The 16,880-nt window shown below is 37.7% G+C and overlaps 2 protein-coding genes across 11 annotated transcripts in view; both read left to right on the forward strand.

Annotated features, from left to right (window-relative positions):
- GRIP1 (glutamate receptor interacting protein 1) overlaps positions 1-16,880 on the forward strand; it is a 661,409-nt gene that overhangs the window by 277,608 nt on the left and 366,921 nt on the right. The window lies entirely within an intron of this gene.
- Positions 3,817-5,668, forward strand: LOC123843536 (histone-binding protein RBBP4-like). Its single transcript, XM_045873021.3, is given in 2 exon segments — positions 3,817-3,853; positions 3,856-5,668. Coding segments are annotated over 2 exon segments (1,269 nt in total). The 3' UTR covers positions 5,088-5,668.

Below are 16,880 nucleotides of genomic sequence, written 5' to 3' on the forward strand. Positions count from 1 at the left end.
CTTTTGACTCAACTTTATGCTGACTATTCTTGGGGCCAAACCAGGAAAACTGATTAAACATACAGTTCTGATGATGTAAGAGAGTTTCAACAGATAGAGGATACCTTAGGGAATTTGTAACGAGTACTGGATGGATTGCGCATTTGATTAATTTCTTATAATGACGATATAAAAGATTAAATGAAAGGTGATCATGCAAAGGGAAATGAAACTCAAAATAAGTGTTAGGATTCAAAAGGTGGATTTTTATTAGTGTACATTCAGATAACACTACTTCAAAATGAGTTTAGAAAGATAAGAGACTAGGATATGCCACAACATGGAAGAACCTCAAAAATAGACTAAATGAAAAAAAGCTAGAATCTACAGACCATGTATTGATGCAAATAGGCACAAGGTTTCTTTATGGGATGATGAAAGTGTTCTGAAAAGTAGACTGGTGATGGTTGCATAACTCCTCAATCTTACTTTTAAACATCATTAATTTTTTTTAATATAGAAAGATAGGTGCTCAAAATGAGTATGTGTAGAGTTTTGTTGTTGTTTAAGAGCTCCCAAATGGGCAATCAGTGGTTTTTTCTCTACTATGAGAAGTCTATGCATTAGCTCAGTCAAGCAAGTATTTAAGTACCAACTCCGGGAAAAAAAAAAAAGTCAGATAAAAAGTGGAATACAGAATGATTCACCATGATGCCAGAGGGAAATATTCCCAGTGGTATTTTAGAATATATATTAGAATTGATTATATGCTTTTTTTATTTGAAATATTAGAGTTCTACTCTAGTATCTCAACTATTATGTAAGTTTAGAGCCAAAAACTTTTCTGAAACATTGAACCATAGAACTGAGTTTTTTGAATGTGTGGATTTAAATTAAATATTAGCAATTAAGCCTATAGATATGTAGAAATTGAGTTGAATTTCAGTTAATATTCTAAACCTTTAAAGATCTCTGTTCTAGAAACTGTGAACCAACTCCAAAATATGAGGTTATGGCTAAGTAAATTATTCATAATTAGTAATATTTAAAACCTAGGATACCATATAATGCTCAAATTTTCTTCTTTACTTTTGTACCCTGTCCAGTTTAGGCAGATTAGAGTAAGCATTTCACAGCTTTTATTCATTCAGCAAATACTTGATAATACCCATCACGTGTCAGGCATCATTTTAGATGCTGGAGATAGAGTGGTACAGAAGACAAAGATGATCTTTGCCCTATTGTAACCAGGAATCTAACAGGGAAATAGAAAATAAAAAATAGTGCTAAGTGCAATGAAGAAAATCAAATCAAAGTTACAGAAGAAAGTATGGATGGTGGTGAGAGGGGTGAGTGTTTTAGCTAAAGTGATCCTTCGTTGAATACTAGATGTTTGAGCTGACCCTGACTGAAGAGACAGAGCGACTGTGTGGTGATCCAGATAGAAGGCTAGGGCATAAAACCCTCTGGAGTTAGAAATGTACTTACTCTTTTTAATATAATATGTGTATTGACATCTTCTGAATGGGCTGTTCCCTGAAAGTTCATTTGCAAAATCAGTTATTTGGAATTCCAAATGCATTTCTTTTTAGGAAAATGTAGGTTCCAAGCCAGACCTGACCATCAAAGTCTTTGCAATATTTCACTAACAGGTAAAATGTGGCTGTGGCCAAAAGAGGCATAGTTATTGGAAAAAGCTTTTATTTTGCTGAAAAAGATAGAGATGCAGTTGCCATTCATATATAGGTCTCTTAGTCAAATACTGCCATGGGCTGCTTGAATGGCAGTGGTATTTTGGAGGAATGAGAAAATGGTTTATTTTATCTGTAGATTAGTAAAATGTGTCATGGTCTTCTTTACACTTGGATTCTAAATAGTCATTGAGCATAGCTTTTAAGCTAAAAATGTGCTTGCCATGTAATCAGACGATACTAAAATGTATGATTGTTCTGTGGCTTTTTGTTCATTTTCTGTAGGACAAAAATATACTTTGAAAATCACTACATTATAGAGACTGTCAATGGCTTGTGCATTTGGGGGGAAGTATTATATGTCAAAGAAATTCTTTTCCAGAGAGTGAACAAAGTTGTACATGGTCTTTCAGGTTATAGCCCCCAGCATCACCATTCTCTGTGCTTTATGGATAATTGGACCTCTTACATTTCTGTTGTTTATTATTTTACTAGCAATAGATAACCAGGGAAATTTTACATTGGTTGTTGGGATGTGAAGCTATTTTCTAGATCAGTTACTGTTTGTTAAATATGATTCAGAGTATTATTTTTTTATATTTAGAAATAAATTCAGTGTGAGATTAAAAATCTTAAAAATCTTAGATGCAGGAGATGCATCTAACTAATAAACTTTTAAAATGTATGCCTAATTTCAGTGCAGTGGTTTGCGTTTTGTGAAAACAGGTGCTTCTGAGTCCTGCTGAGTTAGTCTTAGTTTTCATGTTGCTCTTCTGCTGGTGTTGGTATGTGATTCATGAATTTGCAGGTGCGGGAAATAACATTTGATTTGTGAAGCCCCATTTTTGAAATAAAAGTAGGCACATGTCAAATGTAACCAGTATAGAATGTGAAGCCAACAGTGGCCATCTTGCTGATCCTAAAAATTGGATGTAGGTTAACAAAAGAGCTGCAGTGGAGAATTTTATGAGCAATTACAGTTGGGTTAACACTTGTGTTTGTAAACTGTGATCAGCACATGGAAAAATTCATTCCTGCAAGTACTTTGAAGGCATAAACACAAACTTATACTTTGAAAATACTTTTCTCAGTACATGTCATCCTGCCTGGAGTCATGATCACTTTTTAAGGGAGAAGCTGTCAAAATTTCGGGTGAGAAATACAGGTGTTCAGCAGTTGGTTATAAATGTCCACTTTATGGATTTACAGTGGCCTTTCATTATTGACGTAGAGTTGGGGAATTCCCAGCACCTGAGAACTGTTGTTTATGGCTGGTCTTATCTATCAGTACCAAATTTTCATGATTTATAGGGACTCTTGAATGAAATGACTCTTTCATTCTTAAAAATCCCAGGAGCACCTGGGTGGCTCAACTGGTTAAGCCTGTCTCTCCTGTTGGTGCCACATAGGCATCTTCATATTCCAGCACCTGGGACAGTGCCTGGCTGCCTGCCTGGGTACACTCTGGGCCATCCATAGATGTTTCTTGCTTAAAAATCTGTGGAGACTGATTCTCGTGAGCCACCCACAGAAACCTACCTCATTACTTTATAGTCATTATTCATGTATCTGAAATAAGTAGGAGGTTTAGCAAACAGTACTCTTTGGCTATAAGAACTTGAGTTGGCCATATCTATAATTCTGATACTGTCCCTCTCCCTTCCGCTACCCCAGTAGCATAAGAGAACACAGTTCTAACAACAGATTTTTTTAGATAATCTAAATGCAAAGAAAACAGAAGTGGAAAGGAAGTGTTTATATTTTATGTATTTTATAATTATATAATAAAAAACCTACCTTGTTTTTTTCAACACACTTGTTAATGTGCAGTCTTCTGAGTTTAGTGCATGCTGGGATCTGTGCTAAGTACTTTACATGCATTAGCTCGTTTAATTCTCACAACTCTGTGAGACAGATATTATCATCCTTATTTTCCATAAAACTGGGGCCGAATGAACTTAATTAAATTTCCCAGTGTCATACATTTATCTGAGCTGTTAGATCTTATTACCAAATATTCAATAAACACATACTATATGCTGGAGCAGGAAACAATAGAGGCTGCGCATGCAGAGCGAGCGCCCATAGCCTCCCCACCCCTCCCGCAATGCTCGACCCCGGGATTCCCCCGGCTTGCCTGCCCGCCATGGCCAACAAGGAAGCAGCCTTTGGTGACACAGTAGAACACATGTGATCAACAAAGAGTACAAAATATGGAAAAAGAACACCCCTTTTCTTTTTGATTTGGTGATGACCCATGCTCTGGAGTGGCCTAGCCTAACTGCACAGTGGCTTGCAGATGTAACCAGAGCGGAAGGGAAAGACTTCAGCATTCATCGACTTGTCCTGGGAACACACACGTCAGATGAACAAAACCGTCCTGTGATAGCCAATGTGCAGCTCCCTAATGATGATGCTCAGTTTGATGCTTCACACTACAACAGTGAGAAAGGAGAATTTGGAGGGTTTGGCTCAGTTGGTGGAAAAATTGAAATAGAAATCAAGATCAACCATGAAGGAGAAGTAAGCTGGGCGCATTATATGCCCCAGATCCCTTGCATCATTGCAACAAAGACTCCATCCAGTGATGTTCTTTTTGACTCTACAAAACATCCTTCCAAACCAGACCCTTCTGGAGAGTGCAACCCCGACTTGCGTCTGTGTGGACATCAGAAGGAAGGCTATGGACTTTCTTGGAACCCAAATCTCAGTGGGCACTTACTTAGTGCTTCAGACGACCATACCATCTGCCTCTGGGACATCAGCACTGTTCCAAAGGAAGGAAAAGTGGTGGATGTGAAGACCATCTTTACAGGACATACAGTCATAGTAGAAGATGTTTCCTGGCATTTGCTCCATGAGTCTCTGTTTGGGTCAGTTGCTGATGATCAGAAACTTATGATCTGGGATACTCATTCAAACAATACTTCCAAACCAATCCACTCAGTTGTTGCTCACACTGCTAAAGTGAACTGCCTATCTTTCACTCGTTACAGTGAGTTCATTCTGGCCACAGGATCAGCCGACAAGACTGTTGCCTTGTGGGATCTGAGAAATCTGAAACTTAAGTTGCATTCCTTTGAATCACATAAGGATGAAATATTCCAGGTTCAGTGGTCGCCCCACAGTGAGACTATTTTGGCTTCCAGTGGTACTGATCGCAGACTGAATGTCTGGGATCTAAGTAAAATTGGAGAGGAACAATCCCCAGAAGATGCAGAATATGGGCCACCAGAATTGTTTATTTGTGGTGGTCACACTGCCAAGATATCTGATTTCTCCTGGTATCCCAATGAACCTTGGGTGATTTGTTCTGTATCAGAAGACAATATCATGCAAGTGGGGCAAATGGCAGAGAATATTTATAATGATGAAGATCCTGAAGGAAGCGTGGATCCAGAAGGACAAGGGTCCTAGATATGTCTGCACTTCTTGTGATTTTAGACTCCCCCTTTTTTTTCCTCTCAACCCTGAGATTGATTTAACACTGGTTTTGAGACACAGACTTTGTTTGGCTATCCCTCTATGATAGGTACCATCAACAATGTTATTAGCCCAAACAGAGGGTGTTTTCTAAATATTAACTGGAGGACTTGATTCAGTAAAGCCACAGACTTATATTTAAATTTTCTTTAGGAATTTTCTAGTAACAAAGATCTAAAGTAGCCACAAAAAGTGGAATATTATGTGTGGTTATTTTTCTTCTTAGGCTATATCCCCAAGATTTTCAGACTCCTTTAAGTAAAGGCTAAAGTAAGGAAGGAGTAGAGCCAAGTGAGGTAGGTGTCTGAGCCATGAAGTATAAATACCACAAGATGTCGTTTTTATTCAGGAAATGGGGGAGATTCAAGTCATATAAATTCCTATTCTAAAATTTTCACACCTGACTTTCCAGGATGCACATTTTCCTATGTAGACCAGTCTCCTTTCAGTTTCTTCAGTTAAGTCAAAAAAACTATGTGTTCCTCTTTCCCCCATATATTTTTGTTTGTTAGTGTATTTTTTGAGCTGTTTTCATATTGCTTTCCTTTCTGTGAAATGGTTTTTTAAAAAACTTGGGACCACCAAGTTGTGAAGATGTATGTTTTTACCTGACAGTTATACCACAAGTAGACTGTTCAGTTGAGTTGAGAAGAGTGAATTGATAGCTTGTATTTGTTTTTAAAATTAAGTTAATCCTGGATAAGAATTACTTCTTCTTCTTCTTCTTCTTCTTTTTTAGGAGTTAGTCTTTGACCACTAGTTTGGTACCATCTCTATTTTGGGTGACCTGTTTCACCAGCAGGCCTGTTACTCTCCATGACTAACTGTGTAAGTGCTTATGATGGAATAAATTGCTTTTCTATATAAAAAATAAAAACACATACTATATGCTGAGAGCTATAAGTGCATCATCTCTCCCAACTGTAGTGCTGTGTGCCTTCCTCCCTCATTCTGCCATTCAAGGGTGCTGTCAGGATGGGAACCTCGGCCCCCCTGACAGGTTGTTGAACTCCTGAGTCATCTTGGATATAATTCCCTGTCTCCAAAGGTAGAAAAAGCAGCAAAATCCACTGCTGTTATGACTAACCATTTTTGTAATGAAATAAATTTTCTTCTCCATTCTCTTCATTCAGTTATTTTGAACTCAGTTGCACTTTGAACAGGACAGTTTGCTTTACATTCTGGTATAACTTTGTGGCATGTGTATGTGTGTTTCCCCACTAAATTTGAAATTAGGAACTAATGTATATTCACAGCATATTTAGATTGGAAGAAAATGTATTATCACCAAGATGAGCAAACAAATCCAGTCTAGGGTGGGCACCTGGATTAAGCCTTGTTCACTGTCCTTCAACAGCATAGAAGTAGAGCAGGAGGAATGTGAGTATCTGGCCATCTGAATATCTGAATGTGAATGCATGTTGTGTCTGTGATAACCTAAAACTCAAATTATTAGAAGTTAAACTGCACAAAACCAGTGAAGCTATATGAACAACAATGTGAATATAGGCATAAATCTGTCATAAAAAGTAAGAGTTCTCTTAGAGGTTCCAAATAAATCCTTGAATTCATGAAAATTGGAAAAGGATATAGGAATTAGTTTTATTTATGTTCTCTATTACCAAGTCACACATGAATCATATCCCCCTTGCCAAATAAAATAATTGGCTGATGGGAAATATTTCTCAAGTAGAGTGAAATTATTTACTATAAAGTATAAATTTTAAGAGTGAATATTATTCTGATTCTTGACAACAGTGATCAAGGAACTCTTAGTGCAGGTTATGTCGTTTATATTATCCAGTTTGGACTTCACTTTCAAAGTGTCTTACTTGGATTTTTGTAATTGTCTCAGATGATTAACTATTTATTCTTTTCATTTGGAAAGTCTCTGTTTTTTTTTTTTAATTTTAATTTTTTTTTCTTTTTAAAGTTGCAAGTTTCCCAAATAATTAGAAATGGCAATACTTTATTAACCTGACAGGGGTCTCTTGATTTGAAATGTAATCTCAAGCTTCAGAAATGACCTGATACTACCTGGAATTATGTAATGTTAAGAGCAAAGTATAAGTTTTAAGTTGTATAGAGAAAAATAGTGGTATGTATCATTTTTCAAAATGTAGAATCCATTCTCTTGCTCCATTAAGACATTTGGTAATTTTTTATTTTAGCAGGTTTTCTCTATTTTTGTATCTTTTTCTTCTCAGAAATCTCATAAAATCCCATTTTCCAACCTCTCCGTCACCATCAAATCTGAATGTTAAGCTCACCATGGCCTTCAGTTCCTGCCTGTCCTTTCCACTTGTCAGAATGTTGCTGACTTCTCATTCTTTCATGAAGCGTCCACTTCTCTGCTTAATCTCCAGGCCCCTCAAGTGCTTGTCTCTCCTGGACTTCTGCCTCACGTGCCTGCCAGTACTTGGCCTTTAGTGCCACCAAACCATCTGTGTTCTTTACTCTGCTCCTAGGCTACTGACATTCCTGGAAGAAAAAGACAATACAACCGTGGAGGTTGGTGATATTACAAACTGAGGAGTTCCAGCCTCAGCTGGGCTTTCGACACTAGTCATCAGTCTTTGCTTTTATCTCTAGTTGCTCTCTTTCCCTTTCCCTGAGCAGTTACTCCCAAATTGTACCTGTCTTCTGAACTCCAAACCCGTTCTTCCCCTCCTAAACACACTCTCAACTGAAGATATAGACTATTTCCGAGTCCTCTGCTCCCCCCATCCCCTCCCAAGTATCTTTTATAAAGAGTTCTATATATACAGCCTGTACTTTCCCATCCCAAAGTACAAAGAAGGTGTTCAGTTAATATTAGACTGATAGAACAATGCCTCGTGGTCCTCCAGATTCCACACCAGAAACTCCACTAAAAGTGATACAGTTAAGATCACCAGTGATTTCCTGAATGTAGATTTAGTGGTCTTTTTAAAAATTTTTAAAATTTTATTGTTTTTTAAATTATGTTCGGTTAGCCAACATATAGTACATCATGATGTAGTGGTCTTTAAAATGGTGTTAATATTGTTAATCTTTCTGTAACATTGGTCGTCATTTTGGTTTTTGAGTCTTTCCTTGCTTGGCTTCTATGACCCATTTTCTTCCTGGTTCTTCTTCCCTTTCTTTGATCACCTTCTACTTCTCCCCCTTGTACTCTTGAATGCCCCAGAGTTCAGTCCTGGCTTTTTGCCTTCTCCATCTGTAAACTCTTCTGGGGAAACCTTTGCCTCCTTCTTCTTTGTAGTTTAGATCTCATGAATGAACACTAGATCCATATTGTGGACTCTCATCTGGATGTTCTATCATCTCAGATTTCAGCGTTTCCTAAACTGAAGTCAGTACCTTATCTCCCACTCCAAACAGGCTTGATCTACTTTCCTTCTCTCTTTTAAAGGCATTGTCCTCTAAAAAGCTGTCCAAAATAGGAAGCTCAAAATCATTTCTCATTCGAGCTTCTCTGAGTTTTTCAGTTATATTTTATCTACTTCATCCACTTCGTACTTCATCTTTGTATTCCCTCTACACTTAGGCTAGCCCATAGTTAGAGCTTAATAAATGTTTAATTTTATTTTATTTCACACCAAACTGTAGACAACTAGAATAGTGGATTCCAAGGGACATATCTATCTTCAACTTTGATGTATATATTAATATTTAGGCCTACTAGAAAGATACTTGACAGTTTATGATGCCTCGAGGCTAAAATTTTTCCGAGGTATTCTATTAGTGTCATAGTATTTTCAGTTCATGATTTTGACCTTGTTCATTAAAAGCAAAGTGGGCAGCTCAAGTCTCAAGGACCTGTGTAGCTGGAAATATTAGCTTGGAGTCTAGAATTCAATAACCATTGATTGCTCAGTCCAAAGCAGTTTATTGTTGATATCTTTCCCTAAAATGGAATCAATTATTCTTGCCTATACATTTTTATTAATGGACTGGCTATTTGGATTAGAATAATGAATTGAAGTATAGTGGCATATTGAAAATATGAAAAATAAAGTGTTTTTCACTTTAAAATGTTGATCTAATATATCACAAAGTATATTAGAGGAAGTTAGTGAAGAAAGGCAATAGAGGTAATGAGAACATTTAATTGATTCTAAGTGGTAGCTCTAAACATTGTTTAAATTTAACATCAAAGAAAATTATTTTTTATAGGACAGAAACTTTTTTGCTTACAACAGTTTTTAATTGACCAAAATGATTAGTTTTTTCATGTTCTTTGTAGTTTTCATTCAGTTTTTCTTGAAACCATTACAATAACTATTTTCTCACAGAAAATAAATTAAAATGAAATTTGAGAGGTTTAGGTTCAGAAGAGGAGTAATTTAGATTGCATCATTTTGAACAAAATAAAGACTAAACAACCTTTGGAGTGCAAATTTCAAATTTAAGGACATATTTAAATGGTTAATAGAAAAGAAATGTCACTTGCCAATAAACAGAAAATTAATTATGAATCATTCTTAGCTATTTCTATAGTTCAGCCTGTATACTATAGTTTGATAATAAGCATTGCAATAATGATAGCTGTATTTTATTTTAGAATTTTACAATGCTTTTATACACATTTTACTTTGTGGCCCTTTTAGCAATCTTGTAAGTTGATAAATCAGCTGTTATTATTGTTACTCCCCATTTTGTAGATGAGGAAAAAAAGCACTGGAAAATTAAATGGCTTGATCATTGTCGCACAAACAATGAGTTGTGGTACTCCTCTTAATTCATCTGTTTCCAAATCTTTTGGGCTTTTCTACTGTCCTGAATGGACTTGAGCTCTTTGAAACAGGCTATCCTGTCCTATTTATCTTCCTGTGCCTGGAACATAGCAGGTGCACAGTGTATTTGTTGAATAGTAGCCTATACTAGAATGGAATTTCAACTGTCAGTCCCTTAAAGAATCTTGCTACTCAAATACAGTATTGTATCAACTTAAGAGAATTATGCTGTGCACTTGAAAAAATTGACAGTGCATTTTTAATGTCCTATAAAGTACTTTTTATAAATTGAGAGTTGTCATGGGAAACATAACAAAGAGGCAGAGGATAAGTATTTTATTATTAATCTATCTGGGGTTAATTCCATTCTATTAGTTATCTATTGCAGCATGACAAATTACCCCAAAATATAGCAGCTCAAAACAGAAAACATTTATTATATTATAGTTCCTGTGAGTTGGAAGTCTTGGTGCAGCTTAGCTCAGTGCTTGGGCTCACTGTGTCTCATAAGGTTGTGATCAAGGTTTAGACCTGGGCGGTAGTCATCTCAAGTCTGGGTGGGGGGAGGACCCCCTTCTAAGCTTACTTATGTGACTGTGGTCTCAGGCCCTTGCTGGCTATTGGTTGGAGACATCAGTTTTTCCCACGTGGGTCTCTCCACTAAGTAGCTCAAACATGGCAGCTGGTTTCCCTCAGAGCAAGTGAGCTGAGAGAGAGAGAGAGCGAGAAAGGGCAAGCAAGACAAAAGCCACAGTCTCATTGTAACTTAATCTTGGAACTAACAACCCATCACTCTTGCTTTCTGTTTATTAGAAGAGAGTCACTGGGTCAGCCCAAACCCAGGAGGATGGGATTACAGCAGACTGTGAATACTATAAGGTCAGAATCGTTGGGGCCATCTTAGGGCTGGGTACCACATTTATATTTAATGGTGTTGCTCAAATATATTAAATCAGAAGAAATAAAATTCCAACAGACTGACCTCCACCTTGTCCAAACTTTTTAAGGAAAAAGATATAGAAACTCAACTCAACTCAAACTGGCTGCAGTTATTCTCCCTTCATTTTTAAAAAAATATTTTATTCATTTATTTGAAAGAGAGAGAGCACAGCAGGGGGTGGACCAAGGGGAGTGGGAGTAGCAGACTCCCCGCTGAGCAGGGACCCTGATGCGGGGCTCGATCCCAGGACCCTGAGATCATGACCTGAGCCGAAATCAAGAGTCGGACACCTAACTGACTGAGCCACCCAGGAGCCCTTGACTTTAGAGTTTTAACTAGTAAGTTTTAAAAGAAAGTCATATCGGGGAGGGTGTGTGCTGTGGTGAGCTCTGTGAATTGTGTAAGACTGATGAATCACAGACCTGTACCTCTGAAACAAATAATACATTATATGTTTAAAAAAAGAAGAAGAAGATAGCAGGAGGGGAAGAATGAAGGGGGGGAAATCGGAGGGGGAGACGAACCATGAGAGACTATGGGCTCAGAAACAAACTGAGAGTCCTAGAGTGGAGGGGGTGGGGGGCTGGGCTAGCCTGGTGATGGGTATTAAAGAGGGCACGTATTGAATGGAGCACTGAGTGTTATACGCAAACAATGAATCATGGAACACTACAGCAAAAACTAATGATGTATGGTGATTAACATAACAATAATAAAAATAAAGAAAAAATAAAAGAAAGTCATATACTTGAAGAAGCAGGCTTATTTTAAATAAATGTTGTTGAGGTCGATAGCAAAACCAAAGCTCATTTGTCCGACTTGGCGAAGTTTCCACCTGTGGTTCCCTGAAAAAGGGGCCCTGCCCAGCATGAGCATGACTGTGGGCATCTTGTCTTCCTAGCCCCAGGAGGACACCTGGGAGTCAGTATGTCCTGGAGAGCGACCAACTAAGGTTCTCACCACTCTCCTTCCAGCAGCAGCAGCTTGCAGGCTGGATATTTGGTGGGGAGACTGTTCCAGCAACATTCTTTCTTGAGTTCTCATTTCTAGACCTTGTGTGAAGCATGGGGGATGCTGAGAAAAACAGAACATGGTCCATGTCCATGTGTGATTTAGAGATAAATGACATCTGCGCTTGGGTTTGGGGGAAGAAGAAGGCAGCAGCTTAACTGGTCCTGGGTTGAAAAGCCACAAGGGTAAATTTGGCTTCTGAAACCATCCATAGCCCTCCTGCTGCCTGCTGGTTGCCACCTGGCTCACATGATGATGTGTTTTCCAGGCCTGCCCAACAGTGAAGGACTGATGGCCTCCATGTGTCTCAGGCGTTTGCCCATGTGCCAGTTTTATTTTGCAAAACATGGTTATCATATCTATCCTCCAGCATGGATTTAGGTTTCTCCCCCGCAACACCCATCCCCAAATTCCCATTCTTCACCTTCCTCCCAACTCTTGTCCCAGTCAAAAAATTATCATCTCAATACCAAAACTTAGATCATTTGCTAAACCAAATTGCTTTCTTTTTAAAATTCACAAGGTGTATGATTTTCTGATAACCCACAGTATTATGGATGAGTTTTTGTTTTGGTTTGGTTTTTTGTTTGTTTTTGCTTATTAACCACAATAAGCCTTAAATGATGGGATTTCAGGGAAAGTAGGAGAGAACATTTTGGACTGGATTGCTTTATTGAATTTTGTTTCTAAGCATATCCTATTTAGATATGAAGAAATCCCACTTTGATATCTACTCTGATATGGGGATTTGCAGCCTCTCCTATCAGAAATAGTCCCATTTCCTAAACCTTCTTCTTCCACCCTTACTTAGCTTTCTTCTGCTTTCCTTTTCTTATGTCTAACTTCTTTGGAGTTTGAGGCCTATACTGACTTAGTAGAATATTAAATAGTCAGCATAAGTCAATAGAGATATGAAGTTGGCATTAAAATCAGCCTTCAGATGTGATAATAAAGACAGCCAGAACATGGAAGGTAGAGATAGCCCCACTATGCTAGGCTGGTTAGACCTCACTAGAAACATTCCGTTTGCTTTGGGGAAATGTGGGCAAACTAAAGCACCGCCAGAGAAGAATGACATGAAACACATGTACAGACTGGCTAAAAGAACAGAATGTGTTTACCTTAGTCAAGAGGAGACTTCGCAGAAAAATAGCAGAGAGGAGGTTGGAGGTACAGTAACGCTACCATGTGCAACCCACGAATTTGCTTTGTGTGGCCTTTAATGAAAAACAAGGCTAAAATCAATGAGTAGCTTTGAGGAAAGATATTTTTTCGGAAAGCATTAACACTTCTTTTCTGTGACTACTGTTAGCAATGTGACAGAAGGGATGTATGAATAAAGAAGCTGGATGGAAAATAGCTTATCTATTATGTGCTAACTCCAGTCGGTTGATGGAATATGGTTCCAATAGTGCCATCATTTTGAGCATAGACATAGAAGTAAAATGACCCTGGCTTTGAATGCCAGCTCAGCCCCTTCCAACACTGTGACTTAACATCTGATTCTCAGCGTCTACATCTCTAAAAGGGGAATAATAGTAGGTACCTACCTCGCTGGGGATATAAAGGAGATAAGCCGTAGAAAGCAGTTGGTACCATGCTTTACACATGGTAAGTGATAAATGTTAGCATTGTGAAAGATTGTGAGGTCAAAGAAAGAAAGATTATGAGATATTAGATGGGAAAGCAAAGCTGATCAATTAGTGATGTCTGTCATGGGAGTCAAAGAAAGTAGGCCATATATTTATCATCTTTGGGGTATAGTCAAATGAAATGATCATTTCTACTCAAGCCTTGTATTTTATTTTTTACGTTACATAAGTTTTCTTCTTACAACCTAAAAAATAAATTAGAGGGAACATTAGCTTAAATCAGGGAGCTTCTGCCATGCATCTTCCCTTTCTTTCCTTCCATCTTTTCTTGTATATCATAAGTTTTAAAATATGACAATTATATGGAAAGAAAATACACTTTTTCTACCATTCTGTTAACCTTGCTAGTCTTGCAGTGTGAATGAAGTGGAGGGAAATACACTTTACAATGCACAATGAATGAGCCTATGCTTCCTATAAGTGTCTTAGTTCTACTGTAGATTAGATATTTAGAAAGAATCTGAGGAAAATCAAATGTTAAAGCAAGCTATCTTTTACCAAATCTAATATATCTTATCTGAATGTACTGTTCTTATATTTGTATTGAACTCAAAATAGTGTTTTGTTCACACTTTAGGATATGAATAGTTACTTAGACTCTACTTGGAGTACCTTATCTTAAGAAGAAAACTGTAAAATTGATGTGTTGGCCATGAATCTTTAACACTACCTATTGTATGTTGTCAAGAACATTACTAAGGAAATAAAGATGTGTCATTAAAGGAGGTAATGTTTCAAGGTTATGTCCCTGAATGTTGAATAACTCCTAGAAAGCTAAGCACAGCCACTTCTATATAGATGGCTTCCAAGAGGAAAATGTCATTGCTCCTGAAGATAGCACTGGTCTAGCGGATGGATGTATTTTCCTAAGATATGAATAAGAGAGAATAGCTGGATTATAACATAGAAATGAATTACTCACTTTTTCCCACCACAACATAATGATCAAGAAACAACACATCTATATCTATTCACTTACTTACCCTTCAGCTTAGAAATGTGGCAAAGTACTATTAATTCAAAGAAGTAATATGGTCCTTCGATTAAATCTTAGACTCTAGGTTGAGAACTAATCAGAATCCTGGATCCTCTACTTAATTGATGTTTAACCTTGCCAAAGTATGTGACCTTTTCTAAGCATCTCTAGGTTCCCCCTCTATAAAATGGGGACAAGTTGACTGTTGACTCTTGTGGAGATTACATTAGATCAGTAGCAATGCTGTTATTACAGGGGCTGCTGCATGGGAAGCCACAAGAGTAACTATCATTATTAATAGTCAATACTGGTTGAAGAGTCAAGAGCCCTGGGTTCTGAACTCGTCTTAATACTAACTAGCTGTGCAATTTGGGGAAATTTTTATCAGCTCTCTGGACCTTCATTTCCTTAATTTTCCTTAAAGAAATTGATTGAATTATTTTGAGTAGTACTTCCAATTCTAAAATACTATCTTGGTTAGCAAAAGCACTTAAAAATTCAAAGTAAAAAAGCCTCCACTATTCCTCAGTGGTGGTTAATTTTCCCATCTTAAACATTTCCTTTTGTAAGGGAAAGATGTTTTGCTTTTCCCCACCTCTATTTTCCCTAGGAATTTCATTGCCTCTAGTTCAAGGGAAAGGTGTTAAAAAGAAAATTAACACCTTGTTACTGTGTGAACACTAACTGCTCTTTATTACTCACTTTAAAATAGCTCATTGTTAATGGGCTTGGAAATCCTGTCTCAATCCAGATTGTTAATATTCCTCTAGCAAACATAAACCTATCCATTTTTAAAGTAAGCTTTTTATTAAAGTCTAACATTCATATAGAAAAGTATACCAATTAAAAACTCACAACTTGCTGAATATTTATGAAGTGAACACCTATGTAACCAGCACCTAGATCAAGAAACAACATTTCCAGCACCTCAAGATCTCCTTCATGTGCCCTTTCCAGTCACTAACTCCTGTCCAGGATTAACCACTATCCTGATCTGCACCATTGTAGATGACTGTTGCATGTTGTTGAAGTTGATGTAAACGAAATCAATGGCAAGTAGTCATTTCTATTGAGTACATAGCTTGGAGTCGAACTGCTAGCGCATTGTGTCTCCATGTGTTCAGCTTTAACCGATCCTGCCAGTCTTCAAAAATGGTCCCACTAATTTATACACTTGTCCCCTAACCCCAGCAGGAAGTGAGAATTCCATTTCTGATGATCTGTCTATTTTAAAACCACATTTCTTAAAGCAGGCTACTGTCTTGAATTAGGTGTACGGATTTCTTCCCAACACCTGTACCCTCCACTTCAGGTGATGATACGCTCTGGTTGGCCCTGGACAAGACCCTGGAGGTACCAAGTTTATACTGCTCTCTTTGCATACTTATTATTAGTGCTCCCTTTACTTTCAAATTGTCCAGGGTTATGGAGGGATGAAAATGTCCTAAAATTAGATTGTAGAGATGGTTGCAGAACCCTATGACCATAATCTAAAAAAGTAATAATTGAATTGTAGACTTTATATAAAGGACAGATTTTATGGTTTGTGAGTTATATCTCAATAAAGCTGTTTTGAAAAATTGTCCCAGTTTGGATGGTAAATTATGTGGTCATCCTGCTTGACCCCATTTTTGCCATTTGCAAACAAGTTTTAAAGAGAGAAAAAGGAAAAAAAAAAAAAAAGAATGAGTCTGGCTGCTTCTTTTAGGAAAAAAAAAAACCCAAAACCCTCCCTGGCATGGGTTTTGAAGCATTTGCTAGCAAGAGGTACCATCCAAAGCAAAGGAAATTTGATTATGTTACACCAATCCATTAAGCTACCTTTTTGAAAGAGGAATCCTTCCACTTGTATTGAATTTGTTTTGTAATTTATCAAAAAAAAAAAAAAAGGAGACTTTTGAAATAAACATGTCTCACAAGTTTTTCCATAAGATCAAAAATTTTAATTAAAACTCTCACATCTCTGTCACTATTGCTGAGTAACAAACCACCCCAGAAGTCAGTGGTAAAAATCGCTGTCTTGCCATGCTCTTGGATTCCATGGGTCAGGGATTCAGGGGCTCAAGCAGAGATGGCTGTGTACTCTGCTGTCTGAGGCCTCAGCTCATTGTTGGCTGGGACCTCGGCTCAGCTGCCAGCTAGAAGACATACACATGGCCTCTCCCTGTGGGTGAATTGGGGCTTTCTCACCGTGTGGCAGCTGGGTTCCAAGAGGATGCATCCCTAGAGGGCAAGGTGGAAGTGTATGGCATTGTAGGATTTGGTCTCAGAAGTCACCTAGAGTCACTTTTGCCATACTCTGTTGATTAAGTTTGTCACAAAATTCTGTCCAGATTCCGGGGGGAGGGGGGAAGGATAAAGACCTCCTTACCGGATGGGAGGGGTGTCAAGGTCACAGCATATTAAAAACATGTAGAATGGGAGATACTG

Source organism: Mirounga angustirostris, unplaced genomic scaffold, assembly GCF_029215605.1.
Source record: "Mirounga angustirostris isolate CCGP_5_RB_7025 unplaced genomic scaffold, mMirAng1.0.hap1 SCAF_5, whole genome shotgun sequence".
Lineage (NCBI taxonomy): Eukaryota > Metazoa > Chordata > Mammalia > Carnivora > Phocidae > Mirounga > Mirounga angustirostris.